General features: G+C 59.2%; 1 protein-coding gene across 1 annotated transcript; it reads left to right on the forward strand.

Moving 5' to 3' along the window:
* Window positions 1-331: 331 nt before the first annotated feature.
* On the forward strand, window positions 332-23398 carry NALF2 (NALCN channel auxiliary factor 2; the record flags this gene model as incomplete). Its single annotated transcript, XM_084269319.1, has 3 exons — window positions 332-1102; window positions 22203-22374; window positions 22736-23398. 3 exons carry the CDS (start codon window positions 332-334, stop codon window positions 23152-23154), a joined length of 1362 nt encoding a protein of 453 aa, XP_084125445.1. The 3' UTR covers window positions 23155-23398.
* Window positions 23399-24968: the final 1570 nt, after the last annotated feature.

Below are 24968 nucleotides of genomic sequence, written 5' to 3' on the forward strand. Positions count from 1 at the left end.
GCCCGGCGGCGGCGGGCGCGGCGCGGCCCGCGAGCTGGCGCAGCCCACGGGGAAGCGGAAAGCCGAGTGAGCGGGGCCGGGGCATGCCCCCGAGCGGCGGGCGGCACGCCGCGGCCGGGGCCGGGGCCGGGGCGGGGAGAGGCGGCGGCGGCGGCGGGGCCGAGGCAGCGCGGCGGCCGTTGGCGGCCTGCAGGCGGGGGCGCGGGCATGGCGGCGGCGGCGGCGGCGGAGGCGCGGCGCGGCGGCCGCAGGTGACGGCGGCGGCAGCGCGGCGCGCCCCGCCGCTGCCGCCGCCGCCGCCGCCGCCTCCTCCCCGCGCCGCCCCCGCGGCATGATCCGCGGCGCCTGGATGTACCCCCGCGGGGGCGCCGCCGGCGGGGCGGTGTGCTGCGCGCCGCGCCGCAGCGACAAGCCGGTGGCCGACCCGGAGCGGGCTCAGAAATGGCGCCTCTCGCTGGCCTCGCTCCTCTTCTTCACCGTCCTCCTCTCCGACCATCTGTGGCTCTGCGCCGGGGCCAAGCTGCGGGCGCGGGAGCGGAGCGGCGCCGGGCGGCCGAGGGGCCGCGGGCCTCGGGCCTTGCTGGCGGCCGAGCCGGCGGGCGGCAGCTGCGAGGCCCTGCTCGGGAACCTCAGCCGGGCCCCCGGCCCCTGCCCCGCCGCCGCCGCCCGCGGCGACCTGGACTCGGCCTGCGCCCGGCTGCACGCCCTGCAGCGGCCTCGGGGCTCCCCGGCCGGCGCGCCCCTCCGCTCGCCCCCCGCCGCCGCCGCCCCCTTCTTCGCCTCGCCCTCCTCCAAGAGGACCTTCCTGCAGGCTTACTTTAGGAACTTCAACCTCTCCTTTTGTGATACTTACTCGATCTGGGACCTGCTGCGGGAGATGGCCGGCCCGGACGGCCTGGACTGCAGCGTGGACAACCTGATGGTGGACTTGGTGGCGGCGGCAGCCGGGGCGCTGGGCGGGGAGGCCTGTAGCAGCTGCGTCCAGGCGTACCAGCGGCTGGACCAACACGCTCAGGAAAAATACGAGGAGTTCGACCTCTTGCTGGAGAAGTACTTGCAATCGGAAGAGTACTCGGTCAGATCCTGCCTGACGGACTGCAAGGTAGGACGGGGGGGGGAAGACTGGGGCTCTCCCTGTGCCAAGGGGCCTGGGCTGAGCTGTGCGCCCGTGCCCATGATGAGCGCCCAGGGGTCTTGGCTGAGGGAGGGGGGTGTGCCTGCCTGCTCAGCCTGCCTGCCTGCCCGTGGGCTGGGGGTGCTGCTCTGGTCCCCGTGCCCTGGCCTGGCTGTGCTGGCAGAGCAGGTCTGGAGCGCTCATGGCAGCTGGGATGGGGGTGGTGGGAGCGAGAGGGCAGAGCAAGGCCTGGCCTGAGCGTGCACGCTCCTGCCTCCCTTCGCACCTGTCCAAATGCAGGGAGACCCCAGCCTCTCCGCTCCCTGCCTGCCTCACCCGCACCCCTTCCAGTGTACATGGGTGTGCACATGGGTGTGCACACAGGCAGAGCTGGGGCAGGTATGGGGCCCCTCACCGCTGCCTCTGGCCTCCCGCTGCACAGGGCCAGGGCTCTGCCCAGCCATCATTAAGCTGAGGCGCACAGGCAAGCGGTGACCTGAGATGAACCACAGCACTGGAGCCCCTTCCCCGCATGCAGCAGCTCTTTGCCAGCCCTTCCATCCTCCTCTCCAGGGGGACAGGATGGGGGTGCCGGGTTGTGCCTCCCAGCTTGGCGTTCCCCCGGCGTCACTGACCATCCCCAGTCCTGGGGCATGGTCCATGTTCCAAAGGTGACTGGCTTGCGTCTCCCAGCATCAGTTGGATTGAGTCTCAGCACGGTGCCGTCTCCTCTCCAAAACAAGAGCTGTGGTCGCATCTCCATCCAGAGCCTGGCATGGCTCTGCTGGGTGCTCCCCTCCTCAAGCCCCCAGCATCCCCAGCTCCGAGCTGCCTGGCTCACCTGTGCACACTCCCTCCAGACCTCACCTTCAGGCACCATAACAGTCTCAATAATTAAGCCTCCTTCCCTTTCTCAGAGCTGTGTCTTGGGGGAAAGGCAGCAGGGTGGCTTGTGGCGTTGTCCCCAGGGGGGCAGTGGCAGATCTTCCCTCCAGTGACAGGATGGGGCTTGGCCACTGCTCTTCTGGGAGAGTTTTGAGGGACGCTTGGAGCCACGGTGGAGGTGCCTGAGGCTCTTGGCATGGTGCTTGTCCCCTGGGGAAGCGCAGGAGCAGCACCGGGGCGCAGCTCTGGGGACACCGAGGTGGTGCCTTTCATCAAGGGCACGACGGTGAGATCCTGGCCGCCGCGCTCAGGCCCACGTTCCTGCATCGCTTTTGGAAGGGAGCTGGTGCTGGCGTTCTGGGCTGGTGCCAGGCCAGGTAATTACAATCTGCTTGCCCGAATTCCCCCTGTGGTTTCAAAGGTAACATCCTATTCAGCCTGCGCCGAGTGCTTTGGTCCCGCTGCTCCGCTTCCGTGGTGAGCAGAGGGGCTCCGGTGCTGCCCGCCCTTGGGCTGCTCCTGGTCCCAGGGCCCAGCAGAACCCGTGTTCCATAGGGCAGGCGCCCTGACTTTAGGCTTAGCACCCATCTCTGCAGAGTGTGACTTGTGCTCGCTCGTACAGAGACCTGGAGAGGGAGAGGAGGAAGCGGAGATACGAATATAATTGTTACTTTTGGGTCTTGGGCAAGGAGATGTTCCCAGGGCCTCTCAGGCCCCTAGAAGTAGAGCTGTGCCAGATGGGTCTTCGTTAACAATCCCTGTTCGGAACATCCTCCGCGAGGAAATGGGCTTTGAAAGCGCAGAGCTGAAGGTAGTGGCAGCAAGACATGTATCTCCTCTCCTGCTCCGTGCCCCGTTGGTGGCACCATCCGTAGATCATCCATGAGCACCGGCTTTGTGACCGTGCAGGCAGCGTGTGGGAGCACCAGGAGGGCACGAGTGGCACAGCCTGGGCCACCCAGGAGGGAATCTTCCATGGTGGGTGGCCCTAAGCCCTCACAGCTCCCACTGGCTGGAAACCAGGCCACTTACTTAAGGTGCTTCTGGGCATATTTAGGTGCCTTACTTTAGACTTCCACAGCCGTGAGTCCCAACCGTGCCCCCTCGGTGGCTGTTCTCAGCCTGTGGAACAAGGGTAGCACCCAGCACATCCAGTGCAGTGGTGATGGGTGAGTTTTGGCCTGGCTTGGAGTCCCCTGGATGTCAGCTGGGGGGATGCAGTTACTCATTGTGTTGGAAAGACCTGACCGGCAGGATTTTTAAAGCACCCTGAGTTGGTACATCCTGCTGGGATGCTAAATAATCCTGCATCTTCTGATGGGACTGGTGGCTGCACACCGCTCACATGAGCACCCCTGCTTGGGAGTGACAGCAGAGAGTACTGCTTGATGGTAACAACACCAGAGAGCAAACGAGGAGGAGGGAAAATGTAATAGCTCAGCCAGTGTGAGAGGCTCCCACAGGATCCTGGAGTGGGACTCTGGCTGCGGGGAGCCCTGCACTGTGTAAACAGGCTTTCAATCATGTTTCTGGGGCTGGGGGAGTGTGTGGGGCAGGGTCAGTGCTTGCTGTGGGAGCCAGTCCTGCCTGTGGCTCTGTGCAGGGGGCTTAGTGCTGCCTCCCGGCCGCATCCTTCCTATTCCATGATGGGGGGCTGGAAAAATATAGGTGGGGAAACAAAGCAGCTCCAGCTCACCTGCACCCAGAGCCCTTCAGTAGCCAGATCACCCCACTGATTTTGGCTTTTTCTTGCATCTGCCTTAAAACACCAACAACCCCCCCCCCCCACCCTGAAGCAGCCAGCCCCTTTGTACGGCAGCAGGCTTGGCCCTGAGTTAAGAACCTGGGAGGAGTTGGGTGTCGCACCTTGGTTTTGGGAGGCACACGAGTCCCCTTGTTCCCCGTCAGTAAATCATCCTGCAGGCTGAGCCTGGCTCTGGTAGGGGACAGGCAGGTGTTGCATGGGGGTGGCAAGCACCATCCTGAGTATCCAAATCCCAGGTCCACCAGAGCCCAGGGGGATGCTCAGGGAAGGCTGGGACAAAACCTCCCCAGGAGCTGCGGGAGGTGGAAATGCCCTGAAATGGTCTGGTCTCTGTGTAACTCAGCTGCTTAGATTACTCACTGGTGTAATATTCTCCTAGGCCTCTGAAGTAATTCCCAGGCAGATCCCACTTTCTGTGTGTGTTGCTGTTATTCCTGTGCAGTGTTCTCAGCTTCTGAACCGTAGTCTGGAAGTGTTTTACCTGCTGCTCCCACAGCTGGCACCCAAACCCCTATGGCTGAGACATGCAAGGCAGCGTCTTGGGTTCACACTTTGCTTGTGTTTGGTACGTGGTGGGGTTCCAGGGGGGATCATAGAATCCCAGACTGGTCTGGGTTGGAAGGATCCCCAAGGATCACAGAGCTCCAACCCCCTGCAATAGGCAGGGCTGCCAGCCTCCAGTCCTGGAGCTACACAAGGTAGCCCAGGGCCCCATCCAACCTGGGATGTTGGTGCTTGTGGGCAGGTTCCCTGGCACCAGGCACACAGGAGGGAGGAGACAAAGTGGGTCTGCACATCCATCCCTCTTCTGAAATGGATTTCAGTGCAGAGGACCCGAGTGTTACCTGGGGTCGTGGGGCTGTTTACTGGGGATGTGTGTAAAAGAGGTGGGGAAAAAACCTTGTGGGGGTTGTTTTTTCTGCCTGAAGGGGGAAATTCATTAACTGAGGTGGGAGCAGCTGGTGTCACCTCCATCTCCCCTCTCCCTGTGTGATTTGTGCCCTTTGCCGCTGCGAGACGTGACGCTCCGTGCGCTGAGCGGCTGTGGCAACACGTCCTCAGCAGCATCTTTAGAAGGGCTGGAGCAGGTCACAGCCCTGGGGATGGGGATGTTGCAGCTGGATAGCCCTGGGGGGAGTGGCTGTGGCAACACGTCCTCAGCAGCATCTTTAGAAGGGCTGGAGCAGGTCACGGCCCTGGGGATGGGGATGTTGCAGCTGGATGGCTCTGGAGCGATGCAGGCCAGCCTGTGAGCTGTCCTGTGCGGGATGCGGGGCAGGAAGAAGCACCTGTCCCTCCAGAGCGATGCCCTGAGGGATCCCTATGGCTGGTTTGCATCTTCTTCCCATCTTTCTGACCAGGCAGAAAACTGTGATGCTCCAGCTGAGCCGGCGCCAGAGGAGAGGTTTGCTTCTGCAGAGGCAGAGCGCTGTGCCTGCGCTGCTTCCCTCGCCAGCAGCCGCTACCCAGAGCTCTCCTAGAAGTGCACGTTCCCACCGGTCCTAGAGCAAATCAAGATCTATGGGACAGAGCCTGCCCAATTAAGGCCTCATTAGGTTGCGAGAAACAAAGCTGTGGAGAGAGAAGGACTGACAGCAGGGAGCTGCAGGGCCGGGGCTGGGACCAGAGCGCTGGTGGGAAGGCAAGGATGGGCAGGACCTGTAGCATCTCAAGTTAAATTAGATTAGCGGGGCTTCTCTGGGCCAGGGGCTGTTGATTCCTGCCGTGGCCCTGGCCAGATCTGGGTCTGCACCTCTGTTTTCCCTGTTACCCACCAGAGAGCCCCATGGGGGGGTGCTGGCAGGGCAGGATTTCAATCCTGAGGTTTTCATGACGTGCTGGTGTTTCCCTGCTGTAAGGTGCTGCAGCATCATGCCTGGCACAGCTCTTAGCAAGCAGCTGGAGAGCAACTCTGTTGTGCTGGGGTCCAGCACCCCCGGGGCTTCCTGTTTTCTTGCCCTTGTTTAGCCAAAACCAGCATCACTGGTCTGTGTCTCTGCTCCTCATCCCCTCCTGTCAAGCATCTACTGGAAACCCAAGCGTGCTGGGGATGAGGAGCTTTGGGAGGTCGATGTCCAGCAGGCACCACAGGGCTGGGGATGCCCCTCAGGGAAACTAAAGGAGCCTTTGGCATCGAGAGAAGCAGCAGAGCTGAGTTGGATCTGGGCTTACCCAAAATGCTGCTCAGCCTGGTGCCCTCTGGCTCTGAGCCAGGATGGCTCCTTGCATGAAGACCCATGCACAGGCGGGGGATGTCCCTTGGGACCCACAGCTAAAGCCATTGTCACCAAAATTGTGCCTTTTTCTTTGTTTTTTTTTCCTCTTTTTCTTTTAAAGGTGAAGCCCTGGGTGGGGTTACATGGGTGCCTGGTCCCCTCTTGCAGCATCCATGGCCCTGTGGATGCCACACCAGGAGCAGCAGTGCCCAGGAAGGGAGAAGCTGCTCCCAACCCCCCGGGCAGCTCTGCTGTCTGCACATGGAGCTTTTCCTTGGGAATGAGCCTGGCTGCTGGGGTGGAGCTTTACTGGCCTTTCACCAGGTGAAAATAAATCCCAGAGTAATTCCAGCAGATCAGTGTAGTACTTCCCTGGGCGACTGTAGCAAGGCCAGCGAGCACGGGCTTAGCCGAGCGTGCGGCTCCACGTTACGCACCCATTCCCTGTAAGCAGGGGTGGCTTTCTGCAGCTCTGCACCAAGATGTGATTCAGTTGTATGAAGAACTTGAAGGAGAGAAGGGTGTGGGGTTAGGGGTGAGATCACACAGCCTCTGGTAGGGCTCGGTGCCCGCAGCTTGGGTCGGGTGCGACTTGGATGCTTGAAAATAGAGATCAAAGATTGACATACAGAAGAACCGGTAACAGGATGGTGAAAGGAGCTTGCTGTGTAATTAAAGAAAGGTGTCAAGGTGGCAGAAGTGTTCTGGTGGTACCTGGGGTGCACCTGAGCCCTGCCAGGAGGGAAAGGGGATGCTGAGCCGGTGCTCCAGCAGTCTCATGCCTGGCTTGGGATCGAGACATCCCAAGATGCTTGGGGGTGTGCAGCAGGCCAGCAGCCAGACCCACAGGGTTGCTGTGGGGTGCAGCAGTCTGGGGTGGGGGTTGTGGCCATGGGGTGCTTCCCCACCCCTACTCCAGCTGGAGGGCTGTTGGGTGGTGGTGTGACTGAGGGAGGATTTTCCGCTGGTGGTGGGCTGCCTGCTTCGGGCTGTCTGTGAGTCCTCTCCTGTTACCGGCTGTTGGTGGCTCAGGGAGGAAAAGGAAGTTTGGAGAGGCAGCAGGTCTCCTGGCAGCAACAGGCAGGTCGGCAAATGGTGCAGGGAGGAGTGCGAGGGAGGGCGAGAGATCCGTCTCCATCAAACTGGCACCAAGTAGCTACAGGTGACGCAGGCGCCAGCGCCTGTTGCCGTGCCCGGGTGCTCCCGGCTGTGCCTGCTGCCGGTGCTGGAGCCCGGGTTCCTCTCGTGTGTGCCCATCCCTGGGTACACAGTTTGTGTGTAGGGGCTTTGGTGGGGGGCTCATTGAGCTCCTGGGAGAAGCGGGCTCAGCTCCAGCAGCCGAGGTGCAGTGTGACACTTCAGCAGGTAGTGATGGCTTTGGGAAGGCGTCCAACATGCCGTGGTTGGTCCCGTTGGGAGCCCCTGCCTCAGTGAGCTCAGCAGAGTGTGAATGGTACCAGAAAAATGTGTGGCCTGGTAGAATGACACAGCCCCCACCTTGTACCCCCCCTTCCTGTACACATCCGTTGCCATGGACTGCATGGGGTGGCCCAGATCCGGGACAGCTTGTGATGTGGCTCATGGTAAGAGGCAGCGATACGGACAGAGCGGGTTGCTGGTGTCACCCTGAGTGTCCCAGCATCCTTGTGCTGTCCGGGGAGAGGGGGCAGTGCCTGGCCCCACAGTGGGAAGAGGATGCACATGGTGTCTGCCTGAACCCAGGGAGCTCAGAGACGGACAGCTTTTGCACCAGAAAGGAGCCTTTTGTGCACGGGGATGTCACCAGGATGCTGGGGATCCCGCACGGCCTGGCCTCTCCCCATGGCAGAGAGCCCAGGCACCCTGAGGACTGCACACAGCAGCCCCTCCGTACCCTAGGAGGTGTTGGGGTCACGTCAAAACACCCCACGGCCCCAGGTCCATCCTCACAGGGCGTTCCCTCCACTGCCCTGCTCCAGAGCTGCCTGCCAGGCTGAGGGGCAGGGGAGGCAGGAGCACAGGATATACCTGGCTGCCAGGGGCTATTCCCGCTGTCACCAGGATGCCATTAGGATGCGGCTCATGCCTGGCTCAGAGGAAGCTCGGCTCTGCTGCCGTTTGAAGGGCAATGACTCAGAGACAGCAAATCTGTGAATGAGACACGGAGGCTGCCTGGGCGAGAAGTAGCCATCTGTCCACGCTGCCTGCATCCCGTGGGCAGCACTGGCAGCTGCCTGCCTGGGGAGGCTCCACCTTCGGCCTCACTCCTCTTCCCAGCTTGCCTTTTGCTCTGGGCTTCTCCCCGGGGCCTTGCCCAGAGCCCTGCTCCTGGGGTGTCAGGGAGGAGCAGTGCTGGGGGCCCACAGCCCACATGGGTCCCCAGACTCTGCTGATGTGGCACCCGTGGGTGCCTCCACCTGGTTTCACTGGAGTTCCCATTCTAGACCAGGGAGACATCTCTGAGCTACAGTCTCCCCATCTCCAGGAACTGGCATTTTTAAAACTGGGGAAAAAAACCCTTTAACCAGAATGGTCCCAGGCAGCCGTGACACCAACTGCTGCACCAACCTGCCTCTGCAAACCAGGGCAGGAGATTCTTATGGAGGTAGGAGACGTCCTGACCTGCAGCCACCTCCTCCCCTGCCTGTTCCCCACACAGGGGCTGTCTGGCTCTTTGAGCCAGGACTGGGCAGGGGATGCAGGCAGGCAGGCAGGGGATGCAGGCAAGGGATGCAGGCAGGCAGGGGATGCAGGCAGGCAGGCAGGGTCTGGCAGCCCTGTTAGTGATGCTGACTTCAGAAGCAGTAGCTGCTCTCCCCCCCCTCCTTGCCACATGTGGGCTGTCAGGAGAGGGGAGATTTGGGTGGGTGGATGCTGGCTGGGTTTGCAGAGCTCTCCATGGGGGGTGTTTGAGATGTTTCTCACAGTCCCCACCTCCACCCCAAAGGTCTCTGAAGTGTCTGGTACCCCTGCTCTCCCCCAGTTGTTCAGGCTGCTCAGCGGGGCGCAGGCACAAGTAGGTGACAGAAGCTGGGGTGGAGACATGCCATGTGTTTTGCTGGCTCCCTGCACCAGTTGCCTGGTGCTGTCAGGGAGGAATTTGCTCCTGGATACAATCTCCAGATCCTTACTTGATCCCTGGGGTTCTTTAGAGCACGGCTGCTAGCAGAAACACCACCCCTGCCAGTACTGTTTGTGCTGGGCAAGAAGCTATGAGGTGTGTGGCGTGCCTGGCATCCCCATCAGCTGCATCCTGGTCCCCATGGATGGGGGAGTTGGAAGGCTCCGTGCCCAGGGAGGGTGACTGCCTGCCTCTTGAGGAGGGGGCATGGGCAACACCCAAGCCCTGTGATTTTTTGCTGCCTCCTCCTGAGTTCCCAGTGAATTCTAGGTGTGGATGGTTTGGATCTGTACAGCCCTGGGGGCTGAAGACCTGGGAGGCCATTTCTCTGCAGCAGAGCTGCCCTGTGCTGAGCCCAGCCATGCCCACAGAGCCAGCCTGCTGCCTCTCCTACCTAGTTGGAAGCACCTGGGGTGTTGCACCCCTGTGCTGAGCTGGTCAGGTCTCTGGAAGATACATCTGAGGTGATGCTCAGGGAGATGCAGGCGTTTCACTGGGTGCTTCTGACCTTTGCCTGGTGTTCTCAGTGTTCCCATCACATCTGCAGCACGGCTGGCGGAGCAGCCTCCACACAAGTCTGTGTATGTGTGCAAGGGCAGCTCTTTGGGCACTGCTTGCTGGTGGAAGCACAGGGAAAGCAGCTCCACTCTGCAGAGGAGGATTTTCAGCCTTCATACCGTGCTTTGGCAGTGTTAGTCTCTGTGTTAGTGTTACCAAGGATGCTGGTCCCTTTGTTCACCTCCTTGTCTTGCAGCATCCTGCCTGTGACTTGCTGCCTTCCCTCCTGCACCTGTTTGCTCCGTGTGTGATGGGGTGGAGGGCACTCAGCCCCGAAACTGCAGGTGCTGCCTCTTTCCAAGGGTCTAGAGCAGCTGGGACCCCCTGGGGCTTGTCTGCATCCTGGTGTGACAGGGGAGGGGGCAGCTTCCAAGCAGGGCTGACATGGAGAGGACTGAGCAGATGTGCAGTTGCGTTGGTGAAGCTTTACAGAAAGAAGAGCCCCAGCCTGTCCAGGGCAGAGCAGCAGGGATGGGGCTTCCCCACAGGAGCACATCGTCCCTCCAGGCTCGCTGCCCGAGGAGGAGCGATGTCAGCGGGGAGCATCTGCCTGCTGCTCACCATGGAGACCAAGAGCCACCCTGGGTCTTTCCCAGTTCCCTGGGTGCAGTAGGGCGCCACTGGGAAGGCAGAGGGAGATCTCTGCAAGTGGTGTTTGGCCAGGGATGAAAATAAAGAGGTTCCAGCTCTTGGATCCGACACAAGCCATGTCTGGTCCTGTTGCCTCCATCAGTGGAAGCTGCCAGGAGTGGTGCTAAGCCTCTAGGAAACCATCCCCTGCTGCATTGGAAAGACATCTGCACACAAGTGAAGTGTACAGCTGCCTAAACAACCCCAGCAGTGGGGCAGGGAGGCTGTGCAGCTCCCTCTGCTCTCCAGAGGTGCTGCGAGCTTGGCTGCCAAGGCAGGATGCTCCTCTCTCCCTGCTGCTTGCTGCCTGCAGAGCTGGGACTGGGCAGATCCTCTCTCATGCCTCGGTGATGGCAGGAGGCAGGTCCTGAGGCCCTGTGCCACGCTGTGCTCCCGTTCACACGGGATGGGTCTGTGCAGGATGCTGTGCAGAATGCTGTGCACCATTTAAACACCCGAGTAAGAGCAGGGGGCTCCTGACGAGGGGCAGGATCAGGCTTTTCCAAGCAGGTCAGTTGTGAGGGCAGCTCTGTCATGACACTCCAGCGTAGCCTTTGCTGTGCTGGGTGCTCACACCCTCCTGGCAGCGATGCTCCAGCCTCCCTGCTTTCCTTGGATGGTACATAGACCCCTCTGCCAGAGAAGCTTCTTCCTCGGCCCCGTCAGCCGGTGGGTAATTTATGGCTCGTGGCACTGAAGTGTCTAGCCTTTGTTTTTTTATATCCCATCTAATGTAACAGGATGTTCTCATTATCTGCATAAATGTTTAATCTACTTTTGAATCCTGCTAAGCTCCTGGCTGCAGCAGCAGCTAATAGCACTGAATTCCTCAAGCAATGTTAATAGATTGCAGGGACCTGACTTCGCCTCTGTCCCGGCTCGATCGTGTTCGTCTCCGGCTTCAGAGTGGCCTTTAATTACCTTTTAACCAGGCTGCTGACTAACCCACTGGTTACCTGCAGCCTCACCAGGGTTGTGACTGGTGAGTGGTGGGCACATGTGTCCTTACAGAGCTCTGCCTGCTACGGCAAGGACTGCAAAGCCATGACTGCTCTGCCGTGCTGAGATCCTCCCTCTTCCAAGGCACCCTCAACCCCCCCCGAGTTATTTTTTAGGATGCTCGTTAATGGTCTTTTAAATTTCTTATTGTTGTCTTGCTAGGACACTTGACCAGCCTGTTGGGCAGCTGGAGTCACTCATCCTTGTTCATGGGTTATTTGAGTTTGATTGCTGCCTTGACGCTGGTGCTGGAACAGGCTGCCCAGAGAGGGGGTGGGTGCCCCATCCCTGGGGGTGTTCAAGGCCAGGTTGGCTGGGGCCCTGGGCAACCTTGTGTAGCTCCAGGCCTGGAGGTTGGTGGCCCTGCCTGTGGCAGGGGGTTGGAGCTCTGTGATCCTTGGGGTCCCTTCCAACCCAGACCAGTCTGTGAGTCTGTGATTCTGTGACCCTGCTCTGCCAGGGGCTGGTGCAGGAACGCTCCCAGTGCTCCCACACGCGGGTGCTGGGGCTCTGCCTCCTCTGCTTCCCACTAGCCTTGCTGTGAGAAGACATGTCAGGAGCTCGGTGCTGGTGCAGGGGTGCAGCCTGGCCACGAGCACAGGGTGCTGGGCTCCCATGCCCAGATGGGTGGATTCCAAGCTGGAGCATCCCAGCGGCATCGCAGCCCTGTGGCAGGAGAGGGAGAGGGGCTGGGGCTCGGGGGACCTGCCAAAATGCACCCCTGGCTGCGCAGCTACCGGGGTGGGTTTGGGAGGGAGGACTTGGCATGTCTCAGAGAGTGACGGCTGGGTCACCAAGCTGTCCCCTCTCCCTGTGCTGCTGTGGCTGACCCAGCAGTGGGTGCACCCATGTCTGGGTGCCCAGAGAGTGCCCGGTCTGGTTTGGTGTGGCTGAGCTGGGTGATGTTGGTCTGTTTGGGTGTTTCCCACCCCTTGGCTGGGACCATGCCGGTGTTTTGGCGTGCTGGCAGGGTCAGGGTCCCGGTGAGGGGCCTTGGCGCCCACGTGGTCTGCTCTCCCCCAGCCCTGGGATGCCTTCCCCCTTGGGCCCTGGCCATGCAGTGTCATGGGGGGAGATGGAGAAGGACAAAGCCCTCCAGATGCTGGAGAGAAGCTGCTCGTTCTCTGCCCACCGGCGGTTTGTCCCAGTCTCCTGGCCGGCTCTGGGTCCCCTTCCCACGCATACCTTCACGCTCCCATCCTGGCCTTGCCTTCCCAGAGAGCTGGTTGTCTTCTCTCTAAAGCCCAGCCAAAAACCCTTCTTGAAAGGAGAGCATGAAGCAGCAGTCTGGATTTACTGTTGCCCCTCTCGTTCAGCGTGGGAGCGCCGGTCCCTTTCCGCCTGTCCTGTGCTCTTGGGCTTGTGTGCATCAGACATTTCTCAGGACAGAGCCTGTCTGCTGCTGGTGTGTTGCAGCCTGTAGCACAATGGGGCCCAGTCCTTCCTTCCAGGGTGCTTCCAGAAGGATCAGGCTCCATGTGCATGTAGTTTGGAGTCAGTACATTTGTCGCGCAGCAGCGCCTGCAGGCAGCCCACCATGGCTGGGGCCACAGTGTACCAGACACTGTCCAAGAGAGGGTAAAGTCCCTGCCAGAAGAAATCACAGGGTGAGCAGAGGGGACAGACCCGGGGTTTGGGAGGGGAACCCAACACGGCGCCAACATCACGTACGCTGGAGCGAGAGCCGGGGTCTGCGGTGAGCCCTCCTCGCCCTCCCTTGGAGGAAGGACGGGGCTGCCCCAAGGTGGGGGTTGATAAGTGACCAGGGTGCTCTGTGGGAGTGGGGATGGCTTTGCTGGCACGGGGTCAGAAGCCTCGGGCAGTGGGCTGGGGTCTGCAGGAGCGGCTGTGCAGAGCGAGTGGCTGGCCATGGGGGTGAACCTCATCCAGGGGTAGCAAACCTGTGCTGGGCAGGGTGGGAGCAGCGGGGGCTCTGGGGAGGGAGTGGGCAGCGCTGCCTGCCCTGTGGCCTGGGGTCCCACTGCCCCCACACACCATCGCTGTGGCTGCCAGCACCGGTTTCAGCACTGGGTGCTGTGACCCTGTAGCGCAGCGTGACCCTGTGCTGCTGTGTGTGGGGATGCAGGGAAAAGGGGGGACCTGTGACCTGCAGGCTCACAGGTACCAGCTGGGGAAACCTTTATCCAGGAGTGATGTTAATTAGCAGCATGTTTTCCTTTTGTTTCCTTGCCAGTGGGGATGCTGAGTCCATGTCTCCTAAGCACAGTCCCTGGTGAAGTGAGGGCTGTGTGGTGTCCGGAGCAATGCCACGAGCACGGCTTTCCCAGGGGTGCTGCCTGTTTCGGGCTGTTCCTCCTGGGTCTGTTCCAAGGGGAGAGTTGGATCTGCTGGGCTGATCCCAGGCTTCTCCCTGGTTTGTGCCCTGGAACAGACACATGGCAGCCCTCACTTGCCATAGAATCCCAGACTGGTCTGGGTTGGAAGGGACCCCAAGGATCACAGAGCTCCAACTCCCTGCTATAGGCAGGGACACCAACCTCCAGGCCTGGAGCTACACAAGGTTGCCCAGGGCCCCATCCAACCTGGCCTTGAACACCCCCAGGGATGGGGCATCCACCCCCTCTCTGGGCAGCCTGTTCCAGCCCCTCACCACTCTCTCTGTAAAGAACTTCCCCCAGTATCTCATCTAACCCTTCCCTCCTCCAGCATCACTCCATCCCCCTTGTCCTGCCAGTGTCTGCCCTGTTAAGAAGTTGATTCCCCATGAGCAGATGATGGAGTAACGAGCCTGTGAGCGTGGTGCCCGCTCCCCTGAGAGCATCCCAGGGCTGGGAGCTGGGCTTCCCCTAGCCCAGCACACCCACAGGGGCTGAAGGAGTGTGTGTGTTTGCTGGGATGCTTGTTCTCCCATCCTTGCCTGCTCCGGGTGTTCCTGAGGTGTGTGCCAAGCTACCCGAGGTGGTGAACTGTTGCAGGGGGTTGTTACCTGCCCTTTGGGGGTGTGATGTGTGGGGTGGTTGTGCTGTGGGGCTGGTTTCTCTTAGTGCTTAGGGGGATATGCGTGTCTCGGACTGGTTTTGAGTAGCTTGGAAGGGGGTATTATACTGGGGGGCTTCCCCCCACCCATAAGAGAAGAGGCATTCAGGTAGTCTCTTTAATCCAAGAACTGACCTAGGAGGTTTCTGGGTGATTCAGGAGTGGCTTCATCAGCGAGGTCAAGGGACGTGGGTCTGGTTTCTGTGTAGAAAACAAAAGCTCTAAGAGTTTCACACAGCCTAGTACTGTCAAGTTGCTGATGATATTTTAGGAATCAATTTAACCACTATGTATTTAGGTTTTCTATTTGCTTTAAAGTCTTGTTGCAGGGACCTCTGTCCTCTGAATCTTGCATCTCAGCTTTTATCAGGGACTCCATGCACTCTTATATGATCTCTTTACCAAGTTTTTGTCTTTCTGTCCCAGCAGAGGGTTTTCCTCCCCTTATTTCCTCATCCCCCTTGTCCCTCAAGTGCTTCCAGGGTCGTCCTTTCTCCCTGCAGCCCCTGCATCGATAATCTGCACAAAGATCTCCAGGAAGAAGTGGTTGGGGAGCACTGGGCGGGGGGTTCACCTGCCCAGGAACCTCCATGAGGACCGATCTGGTCAGTGCCAGACCTGGCACAGCCTCCCCTTGTGCCACATGCAGCCTGGTGTCACGCACGGGATGGGCAGCAGGCACGACACCCATCCAGCACCCAACACAGCTCTGGCAAGAGGCTGGGGCTCACTCCTGTGCCTCTCCCAGCACCCCACAGCCTGCATGCAGCCAGCCCCATCCCTGTCCCACACCATTCCTGCTGGCACACACTGCCCAGAGCCGCAGACTCTGACTTCCCTCCATGCCCTACGGTGCCGGGGTACAATGGGCAGAGGCTCCCTGGCCCTCTCCTCCCCTGGTTGTGAAACGGAGGATCCGTGGCTCCAGCGCTGTCATCACCAGCCACAAGTCAGCATTATATTAAAAAAAATAAATAAAAAATAAAACCCAATCTCAGCCAGTTGTGGGGTTTTGGGGGTGTTTTTTCCCCACCACCCCTTAAATCAGAGCACGCCAACGTGCCAGGGAGGGATTAACACAGCTCCAGAACTATCAAAGCAGTTGTGGAACAGCCAGCTGTTCCAGATAGGATGGTAGAACAGCCTATAGCAAGTCTAATTAGGAAAAAGAAAAAGCCAAACAACAACAACAAAAAAAAAGCCAAAAAGCTGTTTAAAAAGCTCAACATTGTTAATGTCAGGATTGCAGGCGGCAGTAATTGAATACAATGGTAATTGGACATTGCAGTTGTGTTTGTGACTCCTCCTGGCCGGCCGTGGACGTTCGCATTCCCTTAATCCTCTGCCATCCAAGGGGGCTCTTCTCTCCCCCCCTCCCAGAGTCCTGCTCCCCGCGCCGCATCCTGATGTGCCAGAGCTTGGAGAGATGCCCGAGCGGCTCATTAGCAGTACTCATTTCCCTGTGTCCAAGATTAATGAGGCGCAGCCACTCCAGATGCTCATCTCAGGCCACGATGGAAATGAGAGACCCAGGAACCGCTCCGGGAGGTGAGGGGGCAGCTCTCGGCCGGGATGGGGGGTCTGGCAGAGCTCGGGGTGGGCGGTCTGGCAGGGGCAGGCAGGGATTTCTCCTCTGGAAGCTGAGGGCTGGGTGATGAGCAAGATGTGAGCGAGTGAATGGAGTGGTCTGGGGGGAGGGGGAGGGTTTTTGGTCCAAGGGGGAGCGCTGGGGCTGGCAGGGGGTTGCGGGATGCTCCTGCACCATCCCAGCCCCACGCAGCTGTGGCTGGGTCGGGGGGGCACAGCCTCAGCAGCAGCGAAGAGGAGGAGGGGAGTTGTGATAGCAGCACCCAGCAGCTTCCAGCATGACCCCCCTCCCTGCCCACTGGCCCCAGCACGCTGCTGGGCCTCCCTCCAGAGCTGCCCGCAGTGCTTCCTCCATCCCTGAGCAGAGCCCAGTGTTAGTGCAGCTGAACACAGCTTCACCAAGCCCTGTGCTGGGTTTCTCAGAGCATCCCATCTGCCTGCACCCCATGTCACAGCTTCTCACTGCTCCCAGCAGCTCTGCTCCTCGGGCACCCCTGCCATGGGAGCAGCATGGGTGAGGGGAGCACCATGATGGGTCGGGGGGTGATCTCCCCACCTTGCTTAGGGGTGGGGTTAGTGGGGGGTGAGCGATGTCTTGCCTCTTCTGTGCAGGACGAGGTTATTTTGTAGGGGGGGCTTCCTGCTTCTCAACTCTTGTTATCCCCCCCCCCATCCAGAGGAGCTGGGTGCTGGGCCGGGGATGCTGCCTCAGCCCCTGCCCCTAATTAGGGAGAAGGACAGATTGCAACTGGGCAGGGGTGTCCAGGGGAAGCCTTGATCCCTGCTCTCATGGGAAAACAGCAGCTCCGTGGGTTCGTTACAGCTGGTGGTCCCAGAGGGCACCCACAGGCGTTGCCTCCCAAGGGAGCTGCTCCACCCGTGCCCCTTACTTCTCCCCAGATTTAGCTGGGGTGGTTTGATGGCGGGGGGGAATGCTCTGCTGGTACTGACAGGAGGCAGCGGGACCATCCCTCTGGCTGCTGCCCTTGGGTATCAGTGAGCAGACCTGTAGCTTAGTTGGACAGTTATTTGAAACCCAATTTGTTTTGGGGTTTTAATGTGTTTTGTGATGGGTTATTTTGGCAGACCTGCAAAAGTCCAATGCAGGTAGATAGTCCATCCTCCTCCTCACCTGTGAGTCGGGTGTCTGAAGTTGGCCCCTTTCCTTGGCAGTAAAACTCCTTGTGCTTTCCTTGGAGTCGTCTGGCCAGTCCCCTGAGCTGAAAACACAGGGAGAGGGCACTGACACAGCACTGGTGGGAGCTCAGGTCACTGCTGTCTGTCTACTTGGCCCAGCCAGAAAGCAGCCAAAAGCAAAAATATAATGGCAGAAACACAAGTTCCGACCAGACTGGCTCCTGAAGGAGCCACACGGGGCAAGGCTGGAGAACAGGGAACTTTCCCTGTTGATTTAAGCAGAGAATAGTTTTGTCTTGTCTTCTTTTCCTGCCCTAAATTCTTCCACATCCTCTGTAACAGCAAGAGGAAGCAGGGTGGGTGGGGTGAACTCGGAGAGGCTGAAAGCTGTCGAGAAACCGAAGCCAGAAGGCTGCTGCTTGAGCATCCCAGGGGGTTCACTCCTTGCCTCTGCCACCGATCCTGGCAGATGTGGGACAGGAGGATGCTGGTGTCTCCTGGGGGTCTCCTAGCAGGTCTTTGCTGCTTCTGGTTTTGAACCACTGTGGGCAGCTTCCATCACACACGGGTGTGGGAATGCCTCCTGCAACACCCCGAGGACCATGGCTGCCACAGGGGTGACTGCACAGCTCCCTCTGTGCTTCCCTCTGGGCAGGTGGGTGCCCTGGAAAGGGAAGGGAAGAAGGAAGGTGCCTGGGAAATCCTGGTCCCTGGGTGCAGTTTTTAGGTGAGAGCCTCTCCGGTGGCTGAGGTATCGCTGGCTCTTTGCAGAGTTTAATTGAATTAATGGAAATCTCCTTGTCCAAGCCCCCAACCCTCTGCCAGACTTTCCCAAGAGACCTTTTAGGGGGAGAACATGTGGATCCATGCAGAATCTGCATGTGGAAGCTGTGTTTGTCTGGGAACTGGGATGATCCCAAGCTGCTTCCTACCAAGCTCTCAGGAGTCTCCTGTGCCGGCTGCCCCTTTGCCAGCGGGGATGAGCTGTGGGTTGCAGCATCCCAAAGCTGGAGCTGGGGCTGTGGAGGTGGCACAGCCTGCAGCATCCCTCCGGGTGTGACTGTGCCCAAGGCCCAGGAAGCAGCTCTGGATAGAGCCAGAGATGATGGAAAGGCTGGGAGGGAGACAGGAAGGGGGAGAGAGTAAATCAGCCGAGCTTGCCTGAGTTATGACTAAATGGAGAGCGTGATACGTCTGCAAATACTAGAAGTGTGTAAACACAGCAGAGGGAGCGGGATGGTTTAGGGAATGATTGAAGGGAATGAACTTTTGGGTGGAAAAATGTAGGTCAAGTACGGAGGAGAAGTTTGTAGGCAGCACGCTGAGTGCTTCCAGCAGCAAAACAACCTCCTCGGGACAGGGGAGGAGGTGCTGGTGATGCAGATGCACAGTGCTGAGGCAGATGAGGGTCTGGACAGGAGCCTGAGCTGGAGGGATGGGGTCAGTGTGTCCTGAGTGGTCCTTCCCATGCACCCTCCGGGCTGGCAGATGGGGCTGGGGACACGTGCCAGCAGTCCCTGTCCTGCCCCACACAGGCTGTGCCAGGTTGGGGGGGGTCCCTTGGGGCTGCTGGCTGGGCCAGCGGGCAGCCTCATCTTTGGGGTGCAGTTACCCTGCAGACATCACCTTTCTCTTGTGGGGGGCTACGTGCTGCACTCCTGTGGGCCCTGGGCACTGCAAAAAAATTCGGGGTGCAGGACCCTCACTGACCGCTCACCCCAGGGACAGGAGCACCCACCACCCGCCCTGGGCAGGGCCTTGGCTGTGGGTCACCTTGAGGATTCACTCCCTTTCCCACTGGTGATTCATTTGTGGGTGGATTTTGGGCTCTGCCCTTCTATGGGCTGTCGGTTTGGGGTTTACATGAGCAAATACAACACCTTGTGTGAGTGATGCGCCTCGCCTGTCTCTGTTCATTGTTGGGTACCGTGGGGTGCTGAAGGGTGTGTATGGGATGGAGACTGGGGTGACAGGACTCCCCATGACCGCCAGTCTTGTCACACAGAACAACCTCAAACCATTAGTCACAAAAAGTGAGTGATGAGTTCTCTTTTCCTTAATCCCTGCTTAAATCTGCAAGCTGTTTGTGGTGTAGTTAATGCACCCAGTTTTCAGCCCTCAAAACTTCATGACCTGGGGGAGAATTCATCCCACCCCCTAGAAATTCAGCAGAGAGGGTCAGGGTTAGGGGTTAGCCTAAGCTGGCTGTCAGAAATCCTGGCTGCTGGGTGCTCAGTGAGCACCCGTGGTGTTCTCTGGAGGCTCGTGGTGTTCTCCAGATGCCCTCTCTGTTGCCTGTGAAAGCAGCCTGAATAGCTAAATTGATAATAACTAAAATAACTAATTTGGGGGGAGATAGAAATGAAGGAAATTCCCCCCACACCAAATGCCTTAAATCCCCTGTAGACCTAAAAACTCTTTGGAAAACCTCTCCCTTAGCAGTCTCTGCTGGAGCACTTGCTGGGCGCAGGGCTGCACGGCTCTGCTGCCTGCCCTGCTCTCTAACGGGGAGAAGGGAGGGCATCGCCCCAGGAGCCTCACTTTCCAGCCTCAGTATCCCCCCCCAGAGGCATCACTGCGTTTTGGGGTGTCACATAGTGTGTCTGCCAGCCCCTTGAGGCAGGGACAGCCTCTCTGTTGTGCTCCAGAGTGTGTGCATCTGTAGTCCTGTGTAGGTCACAGCATCACGTGGCAGTGGGGACGTGCCGAGTCCCCTGACCGGAGTCAGGATGAGTCCTGTCCCACCTGGCTGCGTCCTGGGCAGTCTCTGGATGGTTTGAAGCCCGTTTGGTACTTTCTGGTCTCTACCCCATCTGCTGTGAGGTGTCTCTGTCCCCTGGGATGTCTAACCCTCCTTTGCATCCCGTTGGGTTCCCAGGGAGAGCGAGCACTGGTGCTTTCCCAAAGGAGAAGAGATCATTGCAGAGTGCCACGAGCCACCCCACTGAGCAGTCCCTCTGTGTCCTCCTTGCTGCCCCACGTCCCCTTGCTCCTGAGGCCAGTGGAGAGGACAGGGTCCAGAGCACAGGCTGTGCCCTCCCTGCCCATCTCCCCTCCTCCTCCTCAGCCCATGCTCAGCTCCAGACCTCAAAGCTCTCCCTCCCTGTTGCATCCTCGCAGTCTGATTTCAGACTCAGTCCCTTCTCTGGAGCTGTTCCACTTTGTCTAAATAATTCACATCCAGGAAGCCAGGGAGAAAAAGCAGGGCTGCAGCTGAATTTCCCCCACACCAGCTGAGAGCTCTGGCCTCAGGGCTATTCCCTGCTCTGAAAGCCTTGCTCCACGCGTTTCGCTCTGGTCCTGATTAAACCTTTTGTGATGAAAGTTTTCACCAAAACTAACACGCTTCCATGGAGTTTCTGGTTTTCATGATTTGGCATTTTCCAGGAAAAAAAACAAAACACAAAACAAAAAAACCTAAAATAACTTGCCAAGAATTTCCCAACCAGCTTTAATCCTGGGGCACCACCACGGTCCAAACAACCGCCGATAAGGATCTGTGGAAAACATGGGGAAACAAAGCAGTGATGCTTTTAAAGCCTCCAGAAAATAAAACTGCAGCTGGAAGGAGGAGCACGGGGTTTTCTCTGAGCATGCTGAGGAGGGAAGCTCATTCCCTTTGAGTCACGGGGAGTCCTTTCTAGTTGGTTTCAAAGGAGGTTGGATGTGGTTGTTACCGTGACCTTGGCTCTGTTGCTGGTGCCTAGATAGAGCAGAGATGAGCTGGAAGTGCTGTGGAGGGTGCTGCTCTTCCCAACGGTGCTGTGGGTTTCTAGAGGCCTGAGGAGTGACTGTTTGCCATGAGAAATGAGAGACCTCCCTCTCTTGGACAGTGAGCAGACACGGCTTCCACCCGGGCCTGATGCTCGGGAGATAAGGGGGGGATGCTGGAGATCAGCTCTTAACTGGAGCCATCTGGGCTGTGCCCAGCTGCTGTGATGGGCACGAATGCACGGAGGGTGGAGGGGAAGAGTGGGGGTTTGCTGAGGGTGGTCACAGAATCACAGAATCCCAGGGGTTGGAAGGGACCCCCAGAGCACATTAGATCCAACCCCCTGCCAAAGCAGGGTCCCTAGGACAGGGCACACAGGTCGGTGTCCAGATGGGGCTGGAATCTCTCCAGAAAAGGAGACTCCACACCCCCTGGGCAGCCTGTCCCAGGGCTCCCTCACCCTCACTGGGAAGAAGTTCTTCCCCAGATTGGTGCAGAACTCACTGTGCTCCAACTTGAGGCCATGGCCCCTTGTCCTGTCTCCACAGACACTGAGAAGAGGCTGGACATGTCTCCCTGTGTCTCACACTTCAGATATTGATAACCATTGATCAGATCCCCTGTCAGGCTTCTTTTCTCCAGGCTGAACAGCCCCAGCTCACTCAGCCTTTCCTCACAGGGAGATGCTCCAGGCCTTTAATCATCTCTGTAGCCTCCACTGGACTCTCTCCAGGAGATCCCTGGCTTTTCTATCCCAGGGAGCCCAGAACAAGTGACTCATCTTGGTCAGCTGCAGATGGAAGCTGCTTTCTGCCCCTGTCCTGACACTGGCAGACCTGAGGGAGAGGGACCAGGGACCAGACTGGAGGCCTCACAGCCTCACAGCTGCAGTCACAGATCAACCCCGCAGGGTGATTTTCCATCTGGAAACGCTGCTGGGCACCGGTCTAACCGGGGGAAAGGCAAGTGGAGAGCACAGGGATGTACGTCCCACGGTTTGAGACATTTGAGTGTCACAGTGTGGCTGTAAAAGGAACCCCAATGTCTGCCCCTTTGACCCAGAAGAACCATGCAGAGAGGGACAAGCTGGTGGGGACTGAAGTGCTTTCGGGGAGCTATCAGTGCCTGCCCTGCCTGGGGCAGCAGCGGGATGGCTGGGGAGGAGGAAGATGCTCTGAGGTGGTAAGTGGTGCTTGGATTTCTCACCTGATGGACCAAGCTCTGGGGCCACCGGTCTCTGGCAGAGTGTGCCACCGTGCCTGTCTGTAGGGGCCGTTAGTCTGTGTGGTTAATTAGCTTCATTACTGCAGTGGATTTAATTTCCTAGATGAGTTCCACAGTCCTGACACCTCAGCACTTCATTGTAATCGATGGGTGAGGTCAGAAGTGACCCCGACGTGCTGGCACGAGAGGTTCCCCCATCCCCTCTCTCCCTGTGTCCCTGCGGCGCTTGGGCTCCCCTGGTGTTCGGGGAGGTGACGTGTCCCTCTGGTGTCCCCTAGGCTGTCTACAAGGCCTGGCTGTGCTCCGAGTATTTCAACGTGACCCAACACCAGTGCCGACACCGGATCCCATGCAAGCAATACTGCCTGGAGGTGCAGACCAGGTGCCCCTTTGTGTTACCGGACAATGATGAGCTGATCTATGGAGGTTTGCCTGGCTTCATCTGTACGGGTAAGGAGGTCTGGGGAGCGGGGCTGGGCTCCTGCGCACCCCCCGGGGGGCATGGGGGGACAATGGGGCAGGGATGGGTGCTGATGAGCCCCCCTTGCCAGATTTGTATGGCTTTTTGGGATGGAGTGGGAGGAGGCGCAGTGTGGAAGTACATGAAGTGCTGCCTGACTGCTCCCAGCAGCGTTCGGGGTGTCCTGAACATGTCACAGGGTGGCAGTCCCAGTGTGTGCAGGCTCACAGCCCCACGGGGGGCTGGTCCAGGGGGGTCTGTGGGTTCATCAGCACTGGGGCTCAGTCCCTCCGCAGCCCCATCCACGGCCTCCCACTGACCCCCTCCTCTTCCTCCGCTTCCTTCCCGCAGGGCTGCTGGAGAGCCAGCTGCCTGCCGAGGAGGCCAAGTGCTGCGAGGTGCAATGGGACTCCTGCGACCACCCCCCAGACAGCAACGACAACACATCCCCCAAATCCACCGCGTCAGAGTCACTCCACTTCCACCGCCACGACCCCCACCTCCATCACCAGCGGCAGAACCACTACCACCTCTACCACCACCACCACCACCACCACCAGTACCACCAGCCCCACTCCCCATCCTTGCTGCCGGTCTCCGCAGGGTCTCGCCTCGGCAGCAGCAGGATCAGACTCTGCGTGCTGGTCCTGATGCTTCTCCACACCATGGTGTCCTTCTCCAGCGTGCACGGCGGCGGCGGGGCGGCCGGCGGTGGGCTCAGCCTGGAGACCCTGCCCGCCCGGGAGGAGAGCGTGGCACGGGACGAGTGACAGGGAGAGGAAAGCCGACCTCCAAGAAGAATGCCAGATCTTTTTCCACTAAGGGGGGGCACATGCTATTCCTCCAATGGGAGGCACGGGATTGGGGGGGTGACGCACACACACCCACCCCCCACACATACCCCCCAAGAGCTGCTCGCCGCGGGGCATCCCCGTGATGAAGAGTCTCTAATGCGCACAGGGCTGCGGGACTCGGCTTGGAGAAGGGTTCGGTCAGCAGCAGCCAGGCAGGAAGGTACGGCACAGGGGCGAGGAGGAGGGAGCAGAGGGGAGGGGAGGAGAGGGGGAGGATCCTTTGGGAAGAGGTGTTCCCCCTGGGAGTGCCATGCATCCCCCAGCCGCCTGCCGCGAGTGCCTTGGGCGCCCGCACCTTACCCGCCAGCGCCACGCCAAGGGTTTGGGAGCCCTCCCAGCCCCCCTTCACCCCACCCCCGTTCCTCTTCCTTCTCTGTCTGTGAATCCCAAAGGACCAGGTGGGCAGGGAGGCAACACCCCTTGGCACAGCCTTACCCCCCCACCCCTGTCCCTGGGGAAAAACCCACCCACTCAAAAGGCAGAGCCATCCTCGTGGGGTGCAGCATCCCCCTCGCTCATGGGACGTGGGGACAGGAGTGGGATGGTATTAAGCTACACTGTGGTACTACTTGGGGCTTGACCTCCTCCAGCCTGGCCTCTCCTGCTCCTCCCTGCAAGGAGGCAGAGAGGGAGGGAGGAGGCACGGAGCAGGAGGCACATCCCCAGCATCCCGCTCTGCCCAGTGTCCCAATTATTCGGTTTTACCTTTGTTTTCTTTTCACTTTATTTCCTGGCTGGGATGAGAGGAGTTGGGGGATGGGACCCCAGCAGTGCCAGGTAAGGGAGGGAGTGGGATTGTGTGGTACTGGTTAGATGTAGGGTGTTGGAAGGCATCCCACCCTGCTTCCCAGCTGGAAATCATCAGCTGGGTGGCAGAGGGACTGGGTGAAAGGGCTGGAGAAGTCTGGCTTGTGGGGAGAGTCTCCCACACAAAGAGGTGCTTATAGGTGCCTGCAGGAAAGCTGGGGAGGAACAGGACGAGGGGTTTTTTGAATCTCAAAAAGGGGAGATTTAGGCTGGATATTAGGAAAAAAATCTTCACTGTGAGGGTGGTGGATCCCTGGCTCAGGTTGCCCAGAGAGGTGGTGGAGGCCCCATCCCTGGAGACACCCAAGGTCAGGCTTGATGGGGCTCTGAGTGACCTGATCTAGTAAAGATGTCCCTGCTCACTGGACTAAATGGCCTTGGAAGGTTCCTTCCCACCCAACACATCCTGGGATTCTATGATTCTGGCCCAGCCCATCTGGGAAGAGAGGTTTTGTAAATACTTTGGACCCATGGATGCCCCCGGATCAGGCAGGATCTTGGAGCCCAGCTGTGCTTGGCTGGGCAGGGTGCTGGCTGGGGCAGCCTCTGGGCTCACTTGGCTTTGATGGTGGTTTTCAACCCAAGCTCAGCATATCCAGGGTGAATCCCTGGATGCCCAGCATTAGGTCCCACTTTCCTAGGAAAATCCCAAATTCTTCCCCTCACAAGGACTGTTTCTGGTGCAAACACCTCTGGGCCAGGCACCAGGGACAGGAAAGTTACCGAGTTCAGGCGGGGTGCAGGGAAGCAGGAGGGTGTGTTTCAGTGTGAGTCAGCTGCAGAGTGTCCCAGTAATGGATGTGGATGTGCTCGCTGCCTGCAGAGAACATGAGGGTCCCACTGGTTTTTGATGGGGAGCCCAGAGCCCAGCCCGGGGTGGATCACTGCAGCCCTGCTGGGATGGAGCAGGAGGAACATCCCAT

Source organism: Gallinula chloropus (assembly GCF_964237585.1).
Source record: "Gallinula chloropus genome assembly, chromosome: 11".
Classification (NCBI taxonomy): domain Eukaryota; kingdom Metazoa; phylum Chordata; class Aves; order Gruiformes; family Rallidae; genus Gallinula; species Gallinula chloropus.